The 22,438-nt window shown below is 36.0% G+C and overlaps 1 protein-coding gene across 1 annotated transcript in view; it reads left to right on the top strand.

Annotated features, from left to right (window-relative positions):
- The window catches only part of TIMP2 (TIMP metallopeptidase inhibitor 2), a 77,290-nt gene extending 57,422 nt beyond the window's left edge, over window positions 1–19,868 (top strand). Inside the window, exons 3-5 of the mRNA XM_074260285.1 lie at window positions 31–139; window positions 15,981–16,105; window positions 19,554–19,868. Coding sequence (XP_074116386.1) covers window positions 31–139; window positions 15,981–16,105; window positions 19,554–19,751 — 432 coding nt within the window. The 3' untranslated portion in view covers window positions 19,752–19,868. The remainder of the gene's footprint in view (window positions 1–30; window positions 140–15,980; window positions 16,106–19,553) is intronic.
- The last annotated feature ends 2,570 nt before the right edge of the window (window positions 19,869–22,438 follow it).

The following is a 22,438-nucleotide window of genomic DNA, read 5'->3' as shown; positions in this document are numbered from 1 at the left end:
TTTTTTTTTTTTTTTTTTTTTTTTCTTCAGATGTTTAAAGGACCTGATAAGGACATCGAGTTTATTTATACTGCTCCGTCCTCAGCAGTATGTGGAGTCTCATTGGACACTGGAGGAAAAAAGGAGTATCTTTTTGCAGGTATGTGAGGCCATTAGTTGGAGGCTGGTACATATCATGGAAGAGACTTTGGTCTGACTCAACTCTAATGTTCCATATTTCAAAGGGTCAGTGATCTAGAGACAGAAAGCAACTTAATTCTGAGGTCACCAAGTCCAAGCTCCTCACTTTACATATGAGATATTGGGCTATAGAAAGTTCAGTGGTTTGTCCAAGTTCACAGAGGAATAAACAACAAGGGTGGAATTCAAATCCAGGTCCTCAGAGCCAGTATTCTTTCTATATACTTGGAATGGATGCAGAAAAATACAAGGCAGCAAGTTGTCAAATATCAAAATAAGATTAGGTCTTTTAAAAATCATTTATGTTTTTATTATTTCCATTGTATTTTTAAATGACTTTATTTACATATTTGTTATAAATACTTAGGACCACCTAGATGCTTTCAGCTGGGTAGCTTAATGGATTTGGAGTTAGGAAGACCTGAGTTCACATCCTGAATCTGATATTTAATGCATGACCTTATACAAGTCACTTTCTGCTTCATTTTCTTTTTTTTCCCTGAGGCTGGAGTTAAGTGACTTGCCCAGGGTCACACAGCTAGGAAGTGTTAAGTGTCTGAGACCACATTTGAACTCAGGTCCTCCTGACTTCAGGGCTGGTGCTCTATCCACTGCGCCACCTAGCTGCCCCCCATTTTCTTCAATTATAAGGTAGGGGTAATAATAGCACTTACCAGGATTGTTGTAAAGGACCAAATGTAATATTGTAAATGCTTAACATAGTACTTAACATATGAAAAATATTTAATAAATGATTGTTTTCTTTCCTTCTAAATCTTACTGTAACAGGAACTATGTTAGGCATTGGAGATACAAAGATGAAAGTAATACCTGCCATACATTCTAGTGGGAGCATTTAATTGAAACATCACTAAGAATAACAAAGAGAAGGCAAAAGAATGATTGAAAAGTTCCAGGAGTATTTGTGAAGGGATAAACCTCTAAAAATTGGAATACGGGAGAAGGGGAGGATTTAGGAAATACTTCCCAGGAGACAGAATTGCAGTTGAATCTTAAAGATAAAGATTCTGAAAGATAGAGGCGAAGACTGAGTAATTTCAAGTATAGAGGCAGAAGATGGAATGGGGAATTTATGAAGCAGTTTCTTTACAGTATTCTTCAAGGCAGCTAAAACAAGTAAATATTCCTTTTTCTAGGTAAAAGGACCAGCATAGTATAGTGGATAAGGCTGTGATCTTGGAAGGCAGTTTCATATCCTGCCTTAGAAAACTACCACATCTCTGATTCTAGACAAATCACTAACTTCTCTGTACCTCAGTTTCCTCATCTATAAAATGAAGGGTTTGGATTCAATGACCTCTGTATTCTCTTACAGTTTTAAAGCTATGTTCTTCTGATCTTGCTCAAGGTTATCCAGCTTGTAAGTATAAGAAATGAGATTTGAAGCCAGTTTCCCTTATGTTAAGCCAAGAGTTCTTTTTATTGAGTTAGTCTGCCTCTAAAATGTGTATATATCCATACATAACTTAATACATAATATTCATTATATATGTACACAGATAATAAAGGTAGAGCATCAGATAAGAGATCTGTGGCTAGGACAATCAAAAAACTTGATGGAGGAAATGTCTTTAATTGAACCTTTAAAAAGGAGTAGTATTTGGACAGGTGGAAGAAGTCAGTTCCACAAGATTTACCATGTGTCACATATTGCTAAACACTAGGAATACAAGGTAAATGGAAAAAACACACAAAACCTGTCTGTTCTCAGAAGAGGGAGGCATTTGCAGATGAGGAAAATTGCATGTATCAGACTGTAAAAGCAGAGTAAGTGTGACAGGAAGCCTGGAAGCCTTCTTTCCTCTCTTCCCCCTCCCCCCAATTTCTTGGGGTCATTTTACCTTTTTACCTTTACTTCTTTAAGTTTCTCATTATAAGTTTTTTTTCATTCACTTTTTAATTTTTATCATTTTTATTTATTAAATAATATATTAAGTAAATTTAATTTTGTTAAATTGGCATATGGATCTCTTTCGCTTACTTTCTTATTGTACTCCCGTCATGAGAAAATCCGTAGAGATCTCTGAGAAAGGACTGCACCAGAATCAATATAGTCTCTCTTTTTCAATTCTACAAAGAATTGAACTTTGACAGTACTTTTTACATGAAAACAAAAACTTTTGCCATTATTTTTACATCTTGTACTCCCCTCTTGTGGTTTCTTCGAGATACTGCTTTGTAGTAAAAACAGCTGGGCAGGATGATTTGGGAAACAAAAAATTTCTAGTCATTGGCAATAATAAAAGTAATTTAGTTTATGTTACATAATAGTTATGTATTTGGGTGGCATTTTACAGCTTAAGAACTTTGACTTCGGTTTTCTCATTTAATCCTCATAACAACTCAGTGTGATATTTGTATTTGATATATGATGAAACTAATGCTTAGAGAGAGATGCATCTCAACAGAGCAACAAGCAGTAGGGGATCTTTCACTTGCAAAGCATCATAGAAAATGATGGGAAAGCCAAAATAAACAGGGAAAAAGCTTCTTCCATTTAGGAACTTATGGGTAGTAATTGTCAGGGTTTTGTCTTTCTGACAAAAGTTTGAATCCTGGAACTTAAAAGAATCTTAATGGGGACATTTGATCATATAGATTATAGATAATTAGAGAAAGAAGTAAGTCCATCCCATTTTTAAGGGCCCATTCCATTTTTTTTTTATGGGAGACCTACATCAGTCACGATTCACTTCAAAAACAAAGACTTCTAAAAGAGATTTCTTAAGCAGTTGCCAGATCTATAAACTTCATGCTTAGTACTTTGTACATCTCATTAGCACTTCTTTTTAATAGCTTTTTGCCTCCAGTTCTTATCTCCCCCTGTATCTTGTAAATTCCTTCTGGTCAGGAGGTTTTAAGGCTGAAAAGAAAGGGCCTGGAGTACTAGGATAGGTCCCAGCTCTGCCACTGACTAAGGCACTTCACCTCTTTTAGAATTGCTGAAAAGAAAATGTTTTGTGAACCTATGAATGTGAGTTGAGTTTTTATATATCTTTGGGTTTTCCTTAGTATTTAGCAGAAACTCAGTAAATATTTATTCATTCATGGAATTGAATTGAAATACTCCCCAAAAGCCTCTACCATAGCTCTCAGTTAGTTATACATTTCCATGTGTAAACTTCTATAAGTTTATAAACCTAATTACTCAGGAACCATAAAATTGTCAATGACACACCTTTTCCAGAAGCAATAGTACAGTGTTAACCTGATCAGGTCAGAAAAATGTTCTTTGTGAAAGAACTTGATCAGGTCGGGTAGGTGTAGGTTTAGTAAAGTCTCACCAATCCAGGTAATCCTAAACTTCTTTTTAGCATTTTGGTTTTTGGAGTTTGAGTAGGAAGATTCAGCAACAGCAAATCAGATGGCCAGGATGAAAGAGCATGGATCAAATCAAATCAAAGAAATTCATATTCAGGTGTGGGATGAAAAAGATGGCCATTGGAGGACCATTCCAAGTCACCTGATATGGTTGTGGTCTGAAACATGGTCTGCCTATCCTTAAGAACTTCTGTAGGTCTCTGCTTGTTTTTGCTTCCATATGCACATGTGCGTGTATGTATGGAAGCAGATACTAAATAATATATGGTGTATGACTATATATATGTGTGTGTGCATATATATATACATATATATGCATATTATATATATATAACTACATGTAATTAAAAGAAGATGGTTCAGAAAGTATATTAAGTTTCTTTAGTTGATGCAGTTTTAAAAGGATAATCAGGTTACCAGAGTTCACTTCACTAACTTACTGTGTATCAATTCACTAAACATCTGTATTGTTCAATTTTTTGCTTTTCTTTTGAAATTTTTTCCTTTTTATTATTATGAACTTGGCAGTTATCAATAAATGCAACTATTGAACATTTCTATAATTAAAAAAATAGGAAAAACAAGAACTGTGTAGTGACACTGAATTTCACTATGTTCCACTTGGATTTTTTTATTTTTATTTTTTTGCCCTACTTGTTTTTCTCCTTCTGAAATTTATACTCCTCTTCTCTATTTATTTTTTTTAAAATGATTTATCAAAAATATTTTCTTGATTTCAATTTTTAATATCACTATGACTACTTTCAACTATTAATTATCTCAATAGACATAAAAAAGATTGTTGACAAAGGATAATACTCAATTATGCTAAAAATCCTACAAAGCATAAGCATGGAGAAGAGTTTCTAACTTGAGGTCCATGAACTTTAAATATCTATACATATATATATAAGTATGTGTATATGTATATAATGTATATTAAAATATAATTATTCCAGTGTATTTGGTTTCATCTATAAATGTTTGGTTTCTGTACGTTTTACATTATTCTGAGAAAGGATCTGTGTTTCACCAATTTACCAAAGGTGATTTAAAACATGATTTAAAATAAAAAAGAAAAGTTAACCTTTGGATAGAGAGATCTTATTTTATTGTGCGACAAAAAGTATCTATCCAAAAGCAGGTATTATATGCAATGGAAAAACGGGAGCTTTCTCAATAAATGTAAGAAAAAAGCAAGGCAGTTTCCCTTCCTTATATTATTTGATGTGGTTTTAGAAATGATAGCCAAAAGGTAAGAAATTAAAGACACTAAGCTAGGAAAAGAAAAGAAAGCATCATTCCTATTTTTAGAGGATATGATCATTTAGAAAATCTAAAGGAATTATCAAAGTTCACAAAATAAACCCACAAAAATCTATTATTTTAAAACAATAAAGCAAAATTCAGGAACAGTAATGGGAAGTCTCATTTAAATAACTAGAAATGCCATAGAATCAATCATCAATCTTTTTTTTTTTTCTTCTTCTTTTTTTGGCTCAGCAATTGCGGTTAAGTGATTTGCCCAGCTAGAAAGTGTTAAGGGTCTGAGATCAAATTTGAACTCAGGTCCTCCTGACTTCAGAGGCTGGTGCTTTATCCACTGCACCACCTAGCTGCCCCCTATAATACCTATTAATTTCCAGGGGTTTTTGTTTGTTTGCTTGTTTTTTTCTGAGGCCGGGGTTAAGTGACTTGCCCAGAGTCATACAGCTAGGAAGTGTTAAGTGTCTGAGACCAGATTTGAACTCAGGTCCGCCTGAATTCAAGGCTGGTGCTCCATCCACTGCGCCACCTAGCTGCCTCCTAATTTACAGTTAAAGAAAGAGCAACTTAAGTGTTCATGGCTGACTGCCAAAATAACAATTAGTCTTTAAAGATATCTATATCTATAAAGATATCTCTATACAGATAGTTCTATATATCTGTGTCTATTTATAGTTGGCTTAAAGACATTCCTGAACACATACATGGTCAAAAGATAGAAACAAAAAACTATTTGATATACCACAAAGTATTGAAAAACTCCCTTTTTTTTTTGATACACACACAAAAATTTTGTTGTTGTTGTTGTTTTCTTCAATTCATTCTTTTTGACAGTTCCTGCAGTGAAATCTTATGCCAAGTTCAGGCTCTGCTCCCTCTGTACTTTTGGAGAGGGTGGTCAGCCCTCTTTGGACCCATTCTAGAGACTTCTCTATTCCTGGATTTATCTCAATCCTGAGGGGTTTGGGCCTCATCACTCTTTAAATTTTACAGTGCTAGTTCTCTGGTGTGTCAGAACAGGGCACTGAGCCTCTGGATCTGGGTTATCCAGGGCTTGGTACTATGATACCAAAGGGTGCAACCTCCACGTTACCTACTCTGGCATTTTATCAGGGGAACCCTCTGTTCTTAGTGGATTCCAGATTACATACGTATCTCATCAATGGTTGGGCCAGAACTAACTTTGTCAAAGAAGTCTCCTTTCCTGTTGTCCCTGAATTTCCTAATAACTTGTATGATTATGAGGGAAAAATTATTTTCTGTATTTTCTCACTGCATTCCCCCCATTTTAAAAATTTTATTTGAAATTTAAACAAAAAATTGAAAAAGCAATGCCATGTACACAACAGAATATAAGAGAAGATTCAAAATAATAAAGCCATAAACTTCCATTTCAAGAAAGCCTATATAATAAATACTACACATGTTCAGAGTTGTCAGTCTTTTCTTTATTTCTTTATAAGTTTTCTTTTGTTTTCTGCTCTACAGACCATTCCCAATGAGTGTAAGGTTTCAGCACTGCCCAACCTCCTCCCTACTAACTTCTTTATCAGTTTTTCCTTTTTTGTCTCATTTTTATGAGCTAATCACTCCTTTTTTATCTTCTTTTTTTTTAGAATCATCCCATCATACTTGGTTTATCCCAATTAATTTTTCAAACTACCTGAATAAAAATGATAATTGTAAAAGAACCGTTAATATTTTCATATATAAGAAGTAAACAATTTGACCTTATTGAGTCCCTTATAATTGATCCTTAATATTTATAATATATGTCAAAATTTCCGTAAGTCTTACTGGTTTAGTTAGTCACAAATAAACTGAAACACTTTCAGTTTACTAAATCCACTATTTTTATTTAGGATTATACTTAACTTTGCCAGGTAAATTATTCTTACTTATAACCCTAGCATTTTTGTTCTATGGAATGTAGTATTCCAAGACCAACGTAGTACTTTTTAGGTTTTGTATAATCTAATTTTTTTTGTGTGTCTTTTTGCTTCCAATATTTTCTAAACAAAAAGTTTGATCTCCAAATACAGAACTCAAGAGATTTCTAAAAAGGTAAAAAGAAATCTTGAGAACTATATTTCTGCCATAAAGATATATAAAGAACATATGTATAATTTGTCCTAGAAACTAGAGGTGGAAAGGAAATTATATCATAAAAAAGGGTAAAGTGGTGGTACTACATCTCATGAAGAGGCAAAGGTAACCTATTATATCTGAGAGAAAGAAAGGAGGGAGATGAACATAGTGTGTATCAATAGACATATTTGATTTATGGTGAAACTTCTTCCACTTCATTGAAAAATGAGAGGGAAGGAGTAAGCTAAGGGGAAGGGAATACAGAAATTTCAAGGAAAGGGGGTAAAATAAGGGGAGGAACTTTAAGGTGGGGGAGGGATCCTAAAAAGGGAGGGCTGTGAAAAGCAAGTAGTGTTCACCAGTTTAATACTGGGGAAGGGGGGTAAGAGGGAAGGAAAGGAGAAGAGCATAAGCAGGGGTTAACAGGATGGCAAGCAATATAGAATTAGTCATTTTAACCATAAATATGAATGGGATAATAAAGAGGAAGCAGTTAGCAGACTGGATTAAAAGCCAGAATCCTACTATATGTTTACAGGAAACACACCTGAAACAGGGTGAGACATTCAAACTAAAAGTAAAAGGGTGGAGCAGAATCTATTATGCTTCAGGCAAAGCCAAAAAAGCAGGGGTAGCCATCCTCATCTCAGATCAAGCAAAAACAAAAATTGATCTAATTAAAAGAGATAAGGAAGGGCATTATATCCTGCTGAAGGGTAGCATAGGTAATGAAGCAGTATCAATATTAAACATATACACACCAAGTGGAGCAGCATCTAATTTTCTGTTGTTGTTTTGTTTTTTAGCAGCTATTAGTGTGATTGAGTTCTAGTTCTGAGATGTGGGGAATAATGGCCCAAACCTCAGGTCCATCTTACTGTTATTTGGGGGCCTCAACTTGGGGCTCTCATCTCCACTCTTACAGCTAGAAACCCCTTCAATCTTGTCCCACGTCTCCAGTAGTCAGACCCTCCACAGTCTTGGGGGGATGAAAATTTCTAAGGCTGAGGCTGCCCTCCACCCCCAACTGCCCCAAGGTTTTGTTATTTTTGATTCAGCAGAGTTGACTTAGAGGCGTTTGTACCTTGAACCTCTGACCCAAGAGTTAGGTCTTTCCTGGGGTCTTCTTATTGTCTTAGGAGAACAACTACTTCAGTTTGTATTTTGTTTACTTCCAAAGTTCAGCATTCCTTCTGAGACTATGGTTCTTTCTTTTTGTAGAGGAAATTTAGAGAGCTGAAAGTTTTCTGACCTACTCTGCTATCTTCCCAGAATCCCCTCCTCCTGTTTTATTTCTTGATCATTATACAATTTGGTGAGTTTTGCTGGTGCAGGTGTGTGGGAGGGTTTTTTGGTATCCAAAAGACTTGGTATGTTTTCTTATTATTGTCATTTTCCTTGATGAAATTATTTATTGTTTCTATTTGTTCTTTGACCCAGTAATTCTTTTTAGCGTTAAAGTATTTTATTTTTGAAAATACTCAAATCTTACAGGCACAACATAGTTTCTCAACACAATATGTGTCTAAATTGTCTCCTTACTATATAGCCCAGATGGCAGCTCTCAGAATTCCTTTTCAAGACTCAGTCCCCATCTGGATTCTTCTGCTCCTATACTCATTGTTCCATTTTTCACAAAAGGCATATGAAAGAAATTAGTTATATCTGAAAACATAACCAGATTTAAAAGTTAGTTAATATAAAAAAGGAGACACACACTAAATATGGACAAGCTTTTAGACTTCTAAAGTCTGTGAAGATAATTTTTTAAAAATCTTAAAAAGCAGAAACTGCTGGTGTTGACAGCTCAGAAAATGAGACTAATTAGAAAAAAACTGCATGTGACATAAGTTGTAGTCATTGAGGATTTGACAGTAGAAGTGTCTCTTTTTACCCTCAGATCCTTTTTAAAAAAAAAACAATTATAACTACATCTTATAATTTTTGAAATATTTCACGTTCATTATTCTCATTTATCCCTGTCTTCTTCATGATCTATGCTTTCTTTCCTTCTTTCTTCTCATTTCTTATTTATTTGGAATAATACAAAATACATTAGCTCTGAAATCAGAGACAAGCAGCCTTTAATAGAGTAGTACTTGCAACCTAATAACCTTGGACACTTAAACCCTCTCCTCCCAGCTTAATTTTCCTCAACTACCTCTGAGATCCCTACTATGATTCCCAACTTCAAATATCTCATACTTCTATTGAATGATCAAATAGTAATATTGAACTCCCAAATATTGAAATTGAAATGAATATTGAAAGAACTTTCCTACAGCGTTTTGGAAATGTTTTTTCCTTATCAACTGGTCCTGTGTTTGAATTTGTGTATCTCCTTGTAGATCAGAGCCTAGATAACTAGTACAAGTGAGAGGTATCTTAATCTTTTGTTTTAAAAAAAAAAAAAAAAAAAAGCTGTGAATGATGGGAAAAAATCCCAGGCTTGGCCTAAGTTGGTCAGGTTGCTAGGGGGAGCAGATGCTAATGAGAACAGGCCTCAGATAAAACTCATTAAGCTCTGTAAAGTATAATATCCTAAACTATGAGTCATGTTCTTTCTTAGAACTGTTGCTGGAACTGTTCTTAGAAGTGTTGCCTGGCTATATCATTTTTTTTTTTTTTTAATTCTAAAGTTTCTAAACTTTTCTAGTTTCCTGCCTCTCAAGGCACTGAACTTTTCACATTAATATTGGCCCTTGAACCTAGTTGGATGATTCAAAGATTTCATCTTCTCTTGGTCTCTTGACCCTTTTGTCGTTGCTTTTGTAGCAGCAAACTGATTTTTATCTCATTCTGTGGCCATACTGTGTGTGTGTATTTTCTATGGCTTATTCACAGGGGAAATGAGCAATAAATACTCTGAAATGTCAAGGCAATTCAGAGTTCATATAAATGATTCTAAGTGTATAGTCAGAATGGTATGTGAAATTCCTAAGAGTGACAATGTAGCATAGTGTAAAAGGAGCCTGCATTTGGAGTCTGGAAAGATCTGGGATCTGAATGTCTGGAAAGATCTGGGATCTGAATGTCACCCTTGACATGTCAGTTTATGTAAATGTGAGCTACAGGAGTATTGGTATCGTTATTATCTGGTTAACATTCTCTAAAAAAGACCCAAACTTCTTTTTTGAATAAAGACCCATTTTTTTTTTAACATCAACATTCTTTTAGTAATGCTTTTTAACTTTAAAACATGGAATACTATAGTCTGCAAAGAAATAAAGTTATAGGTCATGCAAAAAAGCAATGAAGAGATGAGTAGTGGTCTTGAGTAGAAAAGAAATAAGAAAATAAGTATTCATTAAGCATTTTTTTGTGCCATAAACATTAAGAGGTTGTAGTCTGTGACCCAGCCAAACTGGCTTTTTCTCTGTTCTTCATACATGACCCTCCATTTTCTATCCCTGCCCTTGTACCAGGTGTTCCCCATGCCTAGGATGCAGTCCTTCCTTACCTCTGCCTTATAGAGCCTTTTTCTTCCTTTATGATGAAACTCAAGTACCATTTTCTGTATGAAGCATTTTATTTAACAACCATCAACATTTTGTTCAAAACAGTATAACAGTGAAGAACCTTATCTTCAACAAATAGAGACCAGCAAAATATTCCTGGCTTAAGGCAGAAGCTGATACATTACATAGAGGTTCAGTGCTAAAGTACCCTAAAGTTGCTGAGTTATAACCAAACAGGAACAATCTCTGCAAAAGAATTAATGATAATGAGTACTTATACAGTTGATTTTCTATTGTAGTCATACAATATATACATACAATATATACATACAAGGTATTTCTTACATAAAAGTAAAATATTTCAGTGGTCACAGAGGAACAGATATTAAGAAAACTGGATTCTACTCCAGTACAAATTATTTGCCCATTATGTCACAAATTTGGTTGTGTTATATGAAACAAATTGACCAATAATGAGGTCATTTAAAAACAATGAGTTACTTGCTGAGATTTCAATTGTGACTCAGACTCTTGCAAGTAATTATTTTTTATATATACATATAGTCCCCATTTTCAAACACATGACCTGACACAGAAAAAATCTTAGATGTTGTTATTCATCAGTTATTTCTAAAATACACTATTTCCAAAGGAATTGCACACTACTCAAAATAAATGTGAGATGCGCAAATTCAGAGAAATCTTTACTCCAAATGGATTATTCCCTACCTGTGTAGAGCTTCCGGAGCTCATATTGGTCCCACAGTTAGACTACTGTACGTTGACCCTCAAAATAGTGATGCTATTTTGGTTTTCAAGAATAAAGGACAATTTCCCCTCACCCCTTATGTTTATCAGAATCATCATCATTAAAGGAAAGAAGTAAATTGTGTCTCTGAAGTCCATGTTCCTGATAGAAAGGACGGCCACCATCTTTGGCTTGGTTCCTTTTGCTCTGATGTTTCATTGGAGGAGTAAAAATGGCGTGGGTCCTGGTGAGGGAGCCAGTGGCTTCTCAGGTCTAGCAGACATTACTGAAGGAGGACTGAAGGTAGAGACCCACCTTGACACTCCTAACTCCCTTGAAGTACTGGCTGTGGCACTCACTGCCCTTCCTGACCAAGGAAGCCAAGGGGAGGAGTAGGATGTGCTAGGCCAGGCTTCCCTCCTGATAACTGAACTCCAGGAGCTGGGCCCCAGGGTGATGATTGGTTTGTCTAGTCCTTTCCTTTGGAATCTTGTTTATCTGTGATCTATTGGGCTTTTGACCAAGCTCAAAAACTGCCTTTTGCTCCATGGAGTGTATGTAACTTCTCTGGTCCACAGTCTGGGCTGGTTGATGGGTGATTGGGCGGTGTCTGCATAAGTGTTCTCAGTCCTGCTGGGCATCCTGCCCAGGACAAGTCCAGAGACCTGCCTCATGTCTTTTCTCCTCCCCTAATACATCAAGGCCAAGGGAGATGACCTATGAAAGAGTGGGAACAAAATAAAAATCCTTTGCACACACACACACACACACACACAAAAAAAAAAAAAAAAAAAGGACAATGCTGTTGCAACAATCCTTTAATTGGACTCTTTAGCTTTCAGTTTCTTCCTTTCTGCAAACCATCTTTTTGGCAATGTAGTCTCCCTAAACCATACTCCTGACCAAGTCTCCCAATTCAGAATCCTACTACTAGAATAAAATTTAAAAGTTCTCAGTTTGACATTTAAAGCCCTTTAAAGCATGCACCTTTCAAGATGCGCACTGCACTTTACTTATTTTCAATCAATCTATATGAGGAACCATGGATACAAATGCAATGAAGAAAATGATCCCTAATCACAGGAAACTTACATGCTCTCTGGGGAGATAATCAATATATAGATAAGTATATAAAGAATAAATTTAGAGCTAGACCTGTGATTTTATTGAAGTAAAGATAACTATCTTTATTAAGCAGATCAATACCTTCCCTGTAATTTTAGAGGATTGGCTAGAACATTGAAAGCTCATGTGACTTGTCCAAGGTCATATAACTATTATGGTAAAAAGTGGCAAACTTGAACCTAGATCTTCCCTACAATGACAAAACAAGATTTGACATAGGCATTCAAAATGGGCATCCATTTTGAAATATCTAAGAGGCAATTCATGATGAATGATTAAAGCTCATAGAAAAGACGGGCTGGAATTGGAGTGTAGAAAAGGAACAGAAGAGGACTTAGTTGAGAGCCATGGGCATGACACCCACAGTTAGGGGATATAATTTGAATGAAGAACCAGGAAACTTCAGAATGTTTTCTTCTTTCTTTAGTGAAAGGTACCCAGTAGGATGTCCCAATGGGATCTTAAATCTGCTATAGTCAATCCAACCTGGAGAGATTTTAAGCTTTGATAGATGTAATAATTAGTTTTTATCTTTTTTTTCCTCAATAGCATTTTGTTTACCAATTACATATAAAAATAGTTTTCAACATTCATTTTTGTAATTTTTTTCCAGTATTTTTCTTTTTCCCTTCCTCTCTTGCTTCCCTCCTTCCCAAGACAGCAAGCAATCTGATAGGTTATATATGTACAATCATCTTAAACTTATTAGTTATGTTTTGACAGAAGAATCAAAACCAAAAAGGAAAAACCAAGAGAAAGAAGGTTAAAATCATGTGCTTTGATCCATATTCTCAGTTTCCATAGCCACTAACACTTAACACAGAGCCTCTCTAGCAGGGAATGCCTGCCAAAGTCATGAGGGAATATGGGCATGAGATAGATAGGCTGGAAAGGTAAATGAGATTAGAACTTGCCCACTGCCACCTGCACAGTTGCTCTGCCTTGAAGATAAGACTTCAACTCAGAAGAGGGGGATTGGGAGCTTGTACAATGAGGGGAAGAAGAAGATCTATTGGAGTGTAGAGGATAAAGATGATTGTAGTTTTGTGGCAGTTAACCTTCAGGATTATATGTCAGTGGTAAATTAATCACTCACCCTCTTGAGATCAAGGACCCAACCTTTACTTTGAAGATGACTGACCCATGGTATTTTGTCATTCTTATTTGAATTGGAAGGTAAGTGTCTGTGTGCAGGTTATTTTCTCATGGAGTTTTTTTTTTATACTTCTTGAGGGCAATAACTGGGTCTTTTTCATTTTTACTATCTCCAAAGGGCCTTGTACTTAGCAGACTTAATACTTTCTTTTGAATGAATAAATGAGAAATAAGGTTCCTGGATAATCTATTCATCGTCACTATCAACAAATGTGATGCTGTGTTAGGAGATGAGGAGAATCAAGGGTACAGAACTCAATCCTTGATATCCAGTAACCTATATTTTAGACTTGGAGAAGGTTTTTTTTGGGGGGGGTGTTTTGTTTTGTTTTTTTAATGCATAAAGAGATTAAAAATAATTTAAGCCAGTATAAAACGAGTACTACCTGAAAGTGCTACAGGAATTTGGGAGAAGTATTAATTGGAAAATTAGCTCCCACATAAGAATTGGCTGGATTTAGAGAAATATTTTTCATTACCTCTTTCGCTTGAATCATTGTATTGGGTAGAATGCTAAACTTGGAGTGCAGAAGTCTGTAATTCATATCTTGCTCCTGACATTTGCTAACATGATGACTTATGGCAAAATAATGTATAGCAAGGCCCATCATGGATAATAATATAATTATCTAAGAATCTAAGTCATATAAGAGTTTCAGAGTTCTCAAACCAATGAAAACATAGATGAATGACCCTTTATATTGTGTAAGAGCTGAGATTTGAAGAAAGAAAGGGATTGTAAAACCAAAGACAAGCAGATTATGTTATGTGTAATTCATCACTTCTATTTCTTCCAGCTCTTTTTTGATCCTTTTAAAAAAGAAATCACTGAGCCAGGTAGAAGATACAAGATCTTATGTCTTTAACATATAATAGCTCTTATTTATATAGCACTTTAAAATTTGCAAAGCACTGTATACCTTTTATCTCTTTTGATCCTCACAATAACTCTGCTAGGTGCTATTACTAATCCCATGTTATAGAAGAAGAAATTGACTTAAGTGACTTATGCAGGGTCCCACAGCTTGTAAGGATGTTGGAAGTAGGATTTGAACTTATATTTTCCTAATTCCAAATTCAGGGTTCTTAAACACTATGCTATGCTGTCTGTGTGTGTGTGTGTGTGTGTGTGTGTGTGTGTGTGTGTGTGTGTGTGTGTGTGTGTATAAATACCAGATTTTTTTCTTTTTTTCCCTCTCATCCCACTCCACAAAATATTCAAAAATACAAGAAAAACATATAATGATAATAACTTCTTCTCTTGGAGCCCAGCACTACTGTGGGGAACCAGATGAAATAAAAATATTCCTGGAAAGCCAAGCAATTAAAATAGAAACCAAAATATGAGAAGTTCAAATGTCAAGAGAGCACTGCTTGAAATAGTGATTTTTCACTCATAAAAGGTTTTATTTAATTCAGGCACCCAAGGTTTTTCTTCTGTAATAATTGGTCACAGCTCATTTATTTGTGGTGTCAGCATACTTTTCACCAACTACGCTATTGCTTTGCTATACTGTATTTCCATTTGTGACTTTGCCAGATGAAATTTGCTCCTAAGATAATTGAAGTTTGGTCTGCTAAAATCCTGTCAAGCAAGCTGTGCTTACCTTTCAAGGTGGCATTTTCTCCTCAGATTGCTACTATCCTTCCATTCCTAGAAAAGCTTCTCAGTTGAGTCTGCCTGTCAGAGATTCTGGTTGATGAACATTTGAACATTTTGACAGGATATTATTTTAACAAGGATGAATACAGTAGTTTTAAAAATGACCACCCTGTCTTGTCAGATTCTATTATTCACTGAATATAGTTGTTTTGTCTCCTGCTTGTCCAAGACATTGAGTGTCACAGGTTTGATGTCTTTAGCAAAGAGGTAGAGAAGGAAGCTGAGTCAAGAGGACACTGCAAAATGTGAAAAATTACTGAAACTCACCTATGTCCAGTTAGATAGGAACATCACGATAGAATTATCTGTCCAATAATCTGCTATTAACTTCAAAGTCTTTGTGATCCCTCCCTCCTCTAAACTCCTACTGCATTCTCTCTCCTCCAGTAAAAGGTACATTTCATAAAGGTGTGAACTCTGGTTTTGTGTCATCAGTACCCTCACATCTTGGCTTATAGTAGATGCTTAATAATAGATTGTTGCTTCCTTTTTCTACTTTGATATATGGCTATTTGTGTAAATTACTTGTCTCTCATATATTTATTATAAGTTCCATGAGGGCAAGGATCATTGTTATTCACTTTTACATTTCAATTCAGAGAGCAATATTTGGTGCTTTCTTAAGAGTCTTGCACAGGGGGCAGTTAGGTGGTGCAGTGGATAGAGCACCAACCTTGAATTAAGGAGGACCCGAGTTCAAATCTGGTCTCAAACACTTAACACTTCCTAGCTGTGTGACCCTGGGCAAGTCACTTAACCCCAGCCTCAGGAAAAAAAAAAAAAAAGAGTCTTGCACAGAGTAGAGGTGCTTTAAATGTTGATTTCAATTAACATTTGCAATCAAGAATGTGTTGTTCATCCTACAAAACCCAGCAGTGAAACTAAACTCTTACTCTTAAGTAAGCCAAAAGGTCAAATGAGAAGACAAGTTCACCGTTTTCTTGGGTCTTTTCAGGAAAGTCAGAAGGAAATGGCAAAATGCATGTTACTCTCTGTGACTTCATTGAGCCCTGGGATAGCCTGAGTACCACTCAGAAGAAGAGCCTAAATCAGCGATACCAGATGGGCTGTGAATGCAAGGTAAGCAGATAATTTCTGTTGTCATTCAAAGACTACTACCAGTCAATTCTTAATATTAGAGCAGAGATTCCATGGTAACTTTAGGTTAATCATGGTGCTGTGGAGCTGAGGCTTACCAGATAGCAAAGGTATATCAGGTGTGCATGGGTACATCTTAATGTGTCAAGGCCCTCTTGCTTTTGGTAAAGCTACCAAGGCTTGAGAGCCGTCTTGGGATGTAACTGGTTTTCCCAGTCTCTGGTAACTCTAGGCTTCTACAACCACTCTTGCTGTTCTACTTCCTTCCTTTAGTTCCCACTTGATTTCCCCTCCAGAGCTTCCATTGGCCTTTAGTGCAGGAATCACAAATGATGATTTTGTGGCTCTGAAATCTGAATGCCTTAGACACACTCTAGGCTTTCTGTCTTCCTCCTTATTTCCTCAGCTCATTATATGTTACCTTAGGGGTCTGATGGGTATGGGCCGGAAAGGCATAAAAGTTAGATTTTTAAATTTTAAAGGTTATACTAATTAGTCCTTAAATTCCATTACCACCATTGATGGCAGTATTGGGCTAAGTTGGGGGGAAAAATGCATTTTTAGCCAAGAAGATAAAGCTGACTAGGTTGTTCTGTATTTTTGCATAAAGAAAAGAGTTTGATTAAGAAGAACAATTTATTGGTCATGGTAGTGCATACCTATTATCCCTGCTACCAGGGATATTGAGACTGGTAGATCACTTGCTTAGAAGCTTCAGTGAGCTTTGGGGTGGGGGGGAGAAAGGGGAAGGGAGAGGAGAGGAGTAAGCCAGTAACATTAAAGTTGGGCACTAATATGGCAAAGCTTCTAGGAGGGGAAAGCAGGAGAGAAATCTTATTAACCCAGGGGCTAATTCAGCCTAGATCTAGTAAACAAAGTTATAGTTTCTGCGACAATTATAGGTGGGATTAGACAAATGAGTGGCCACTATATTTCTCACCTGGATGAGATAGTAAGAACCAGTCTCCAGAAATAAAAAATTTATTTAAAAAAATCCCCAATCAATTGCAATATTTGTATATTTAAATTTTAGATTTTTTTTTTTCCTTCAATTTAGGCTTAAGCTTTTCTTTTTTAGTTGGATGAATAAAAATACCATACTTTATGATTTCTCATTCAGTATTTGTTGATCTTAAAAAAATGCCCTAGGTGTATATCCTTTTTAGATATGCTGTGCACACCTATGCTGCATTGAATCACTCTTCTAAATTTAGCAAATCTGCTCCTAAAAGCAGGTTTTATAGAAGGAGGGGACTTCATGGGATAGAAATGGAGGGGTAGTGGCAAATAAATGGCCACAAGGAATACAATGTGGTTATAGTATTCCAAGAATCAGCTTTGCCCGGTCATCTTTTAAGGGAAATGGGATAACTTTGGATAGGCAAATGTAGATAGATCTGGCCTATAGTTTGCAACTCATAAGGAAGACATCTGGAAGGAAATTTGATAGAAAAAAATAGGAATTCTGTAGATGTTTTTGCACCTTGGCTAAAAAGATAAGCATATGCACCTTTTCTTACAAATCTAAGTATATTAGCCCCTTGCTAATGTGATTCAAGCTCCCTCAATTTGTAGCCTGTATAGATTTAGGACATCTCTCCCTGTTCAAAATATTGTCAAGAGAAATAGACTTTTTCAGAATCAACAAAAAGATAGCTAATCATTAGGTGTAGTTCTGAGTTTAAAAAAAACAAAAAAACAAAAAAAAACCTGACTTCCAAACTCAGTTTTTGGTCTCTAAATCAAGTTTTTCCCACTTGAGAACATCAGACTGGACTTTTGCAATAGCCTCCAGTAAATGTATTAGTTGCCTAACTATTTAGCAGATATGGAAGGTTCCTGGAATGAATCCTTTGCCTCTTCCAGTCTTGGATCTCTGGTTTCTTTTCTCATACTGGCATTATGCAACTGGAGGCAAAGTGAGTCACAAAAAGTAATGGTAATTACTGTAGGCAAACAATAAGTGGAATACAGAGGGCATTGGGATTAAATTTATGAATTGAGCTTCCCAAGCCATTTTTTTTCTTGTTAAGATCATAAGTTCTTTTCTTATTTCCTTGTGTATTATCTCTTACCTTAGCCCTTTCAGATTCAAAAAGGCAGAGTGCTAATATCCCTAATTTAAAACTTTAATTCTTAATAACAGTTCAGAATATTATCAGCTTTCATACAATTAAAATTAAATCTTTCATGATTTATTGGATGTTTGATGTGGTAAAAGTATTCACTACTTTGCAAAGTCTCAAGTTGCTCTTTAAATAGGATGATTGTCATCGACTTTCAAGCACCTAAGCTCAAACTAGATCATAATAACATTTTTTTTTATTTGTATAATGCCAGTCTCCATAAAACTCAATTTTTTTTTAACCTTTTTCATTCTTCCAATGTGACCGACATGGAATAAAAAGTTTGGAAAGGGAGACAGGCCATATTCCTATGCTCCAAGCACACTAGTAAGTGAATGAAGCTCAAAAATCCAAAGTATTTTGCATCTCGCAATTCAAAGTCCTAGTGATGAGGTTTGACTCTCCTCAGTTCCCGGTGGTGATGAGGTTAGTGGCAATAAGAGAGTTGTTAATCCCCTTTTGGTCAGCCCGCAGGTTCAAAGTTAAAGAATTCACTTATCCTGAAATATTAATGGCAAAAATGAAAGTTTATTGTTGGATAGAAACCAGTTTACTAAGAGACTGACTTATATAGTGGCAAAGTCCTATTGGGGAAATGGAGTCTGGCACTGAGAAGAGAATGCCTTCTTAGCGGGCAGGGTCCTAGCAAACTGCTTGGGCCTCTGCAAAGAGTAAGTTTAGAAACTGCCCTTTAAATTGAGTCTTAAGGCTTCAGGAAGCCAAGGATCCCAGCCTAGATGCTTATCAGTATCCAGCCCAGCTCTCCTATTGGAATTAACAGCACTTCAAACGGTTTCTTTTTACAGGATTTCTAACTGAATCAAAGGCTCTGACATCCCCGAAAGATAACTGATCTGCGGGGATATGCCTTCTGCAGGAGTGGTTGAGACTCCAAAAGGATCATAGATCAAAAGGGAATACAGTTTCAGAGTGATAATCTTAAAGGGAACACAATTTCAGTAAAAGGAACAGTTTCCCTCCCCCTTCAATAGCAGACACTCAGCCCCAGGATTTAAGCACTGGACTAGGCTACCTCTTTTGGGGTTGCAAAATGGATTCAATAGGCAACTATCTAAAAACAGTGTGATAAGAATAGCAAGTGAATTTAGTCCTATGAGATAATTCTCTGTGTGGTCTTTGGACATCACTTAAATTTCTCTGAGTTACTCTTTCTTGATCTGTAGGATGAAAGATCTTGGCTGAATATATTTTTTTAAACAGCTTTAAATTCTAGAATCCTCTTCACTTAATTTGGATTTTGCCCCTGAGTCTGTCTTGTGACCCTGTTTTTATTTTCTCCCTAGATTTCTCGATGCCCCATGATCCCATGTTATGTATCTTCACCAGATGAGTGCCTGTGGATGGACTGGGTCACAGAGAAGATCATTTATGGGCATCAGGCAAAGTATTTTGCTTGTATCAAGAGGAGTGATGGCTCCTGTGCATGGTACCGTGGGGCAGCACCACCCAAGCAGGAATTTCTTGATATTGAGGACCCATAAGTGGACTGGCAGAACCCTAACAGCCAATAGAAAAGACTCCAAGAGTTTAGACAGGTCCAACTCTGACATTACTTCCAAGAAACAGCATGAAAATATAATCATCCAATTCTGTCAAAATTAGCTGTGATTTTCATTTTCTTTCTTTCTTTTTTTTTTTCTCCCCAAACAGATCTCTACATCTCTAGGGAAAAGTAGAAGGAGGGCACAGAGTTCCCATCCTATCTAGACTTGGGCTAAGTGCTGTAATTTTCAGTTCTCCTTCCTCAGAATGATAACCACCAGGAAATTCCCTAGAAATCTCTACCCCACCAGCACCCCTATTTTGGAATGTTGCGTTTAGCAGAAACCAATGAGGTTCATTGCAAGATTCTGTGTAGCAGGTCTACCAGGTATCTCTCATTTTGAGTAGCATGTCCCTCATTTCATAAATTTTCCTTTCCTTCTCAAAATGTCAGTCCCTACCTTTCCCCAAAGCCCTTTATAATCTTCCTTCTCACTCCTGTTTCCTGTAGTCTGTGCCTTTTACAGGTTTTCAGAATCTCATGTCTCAATGTGTATCCATGAAATGCCATGTGTACAACTAGCACCCAGATTTCTTGTTTCTGAAGGCATCCAAAACTTATCACTCAACAGAATACCATGATGGAGCCCCAGGGACCCTGGAAATATGCAAAGGCAGCAAAATTTCCAGCTGAACACAATTTTCAAATATAGTCTGTCTCCTACAGTGGGAATCTTTTGGATTCCACTCTGAGCATCACAGACTTAGGAGAGAATCAAGAATGTTCTGGTCCATATACTCAGCTTTGAATCCTGAGAGTTCCATGGCATGCCTTTGTAAAGGGCATCTGCAGTTGTGCAGATGACATGAATATCTAGCATTAGTGTTAAAGTTCCTTGACTTTCTCTAAACTCCCAAAGAGATTGACAGTTGCCATTTTGCTCTCAGGTTTCTACAAAAGCTATTTGACTAGCAACATAGTACTATTGATTCTTTTATATATAGAGAAAAGGGATTTTGGAGGTAAGAAGGTTAAATGAAGCTCTTATTTCTGCCTGGGCTCCTCTAGGACATTATGTTCTGCTTTAGAGGCATCTCATCTTAAGATTTAATTCCTCAATCCAAATGCCAGATGTGCCACCATCTGCTTATATTTTCTATATCAGAAACATAACATAGTGAAGAAAATCAGATCTCCTCAAAGTAGAATACTACTTGCTGTTTCCTAAAGATGACTCATTGTTCCTAGTAATTTGAATAAGATAGGCACCTAACTTTACTAATGGCAAAAGGAAGTTAGTCCCAGAGATATAAATATCTCTGTTGTAAAAATAACCTACTTTCAGAAGATACATACACCACAAATTGTAACTAAATTGAAATTAGGCATCTTTCTTCTGTGAAACTACTTCACCAAACTGTCATCAGTTGAGCATATTCTGCAGAGACCCCAAAACAATTAGTGGTCCTTGAGTGTCATGGAGCCTCTTTTGTCTGGGATCCAGTCAGCACAGGCCTTGATAATTTACCTTTCTAGGGCAAAATTATTAAGACAGCATCCAGAAATAATCCCCTACAAACCTGTTTTGGGGGCATTTTCATGCTCTTTATCGGTAGAAGGTTTTAAAGATGTCATATTGGACCAATGGAAGTGATTTGACTTTAGTCAAGCCAATATAACATTCTCCATTTGTTTACTTTATTGTTAAATCATGTGCAACATGTGACATTTACCTTTTTTTTTTTTTTCTGATTTCCCTTTTCCTTTTTTTTTTTTTTTTTTTTCCTTTTAATGTTTTTGGTTGGTTTGTTTTGGGCATTGGTTATATCGTTACTGTGCTGTGTTTCCACCTCCTAACCACCTTCAACTCTGTTGTTAGGTGTTAGAATTGCACTTTCTTTCAAAAGGTTTCTATAATGGAAGCATTTGACACAGAGTGGAAAGAGTGTCAAGTTAGCCTATGAAGATAGATTCCTCTGGACCTTTTCTTTAGCTGTTTAATTGCCTTTGCTTCTTTCCTTTCCCCTCTTTTTATACCTTCTTGTTCAAATGCCTGCAAAGTTATCAGGTCTTTGAGAAAGTTGTCTTGGGGGGACAGGCTATATATAAATAAATATATATATATATATTTTTTATTCCTTGCTAGTTAGTCTTCTTTCCTTTCTTAATAGGAAAGAAAAAAAAAACTACAATTGCAGGTGAGATAAAGAGCCCTTCCAGTAGCTTTACAATAAATAATTACCACATATATATATATATATACATACATACATACATACATACACATACATATATGTGTGTATATATTGTTTATGAAGGATCTTCATTTGGCATTGCTTTAATTTATATGTTATACAAACTAAGCACTGTTCTTTCTACCCTTCCTCCATGCTCTTTTTTGTGCAAGCAATTCAAAATATTTTTAAAGAAAGTTTACATTATAGTTATTTTCAAATCTTTGCTTATAAGTATTAAGAAATATCTAAATGGCTGCCATAATTTAAAGCTTTGGGGGTTTTTGTTTTGTTTTGTTTGGATCTTTTGGGGGCAATATGTTTTTGCTGGAATATGATGTCTGAAACCTTCTTGTGCTGGGAACACATGAAAGTTGTTGAAAAATGACAAGCAGTCTGTGCATGTCTTTGACGCTTTGTATCATTCTTAAGTGAACATTCAGTCATTGGA

Source organism: Sminthopsis crassicaudata, chromosome 4 (assembly GCF_048593235.1).
Source record: "Sminthopsis crassicaudata isolate SCR6 chromosome 4, ASM4859323v1, whole genome shotgun sequence".
In the NCBI taxonomy this organism is placed as follows: domain Eukaryota; kingdom Metazoa; phylum Chordata; class Mammalia; order Dasyuromorphia; family Dasyuridae; genus Sminthopsis; species Sminthopsis crassicaudata.
The sequence above is the reverse complement of the archived record's forward strand: the minus strand, read 5'-3'. Positions and strand labels throughout refer to the sequence as shown.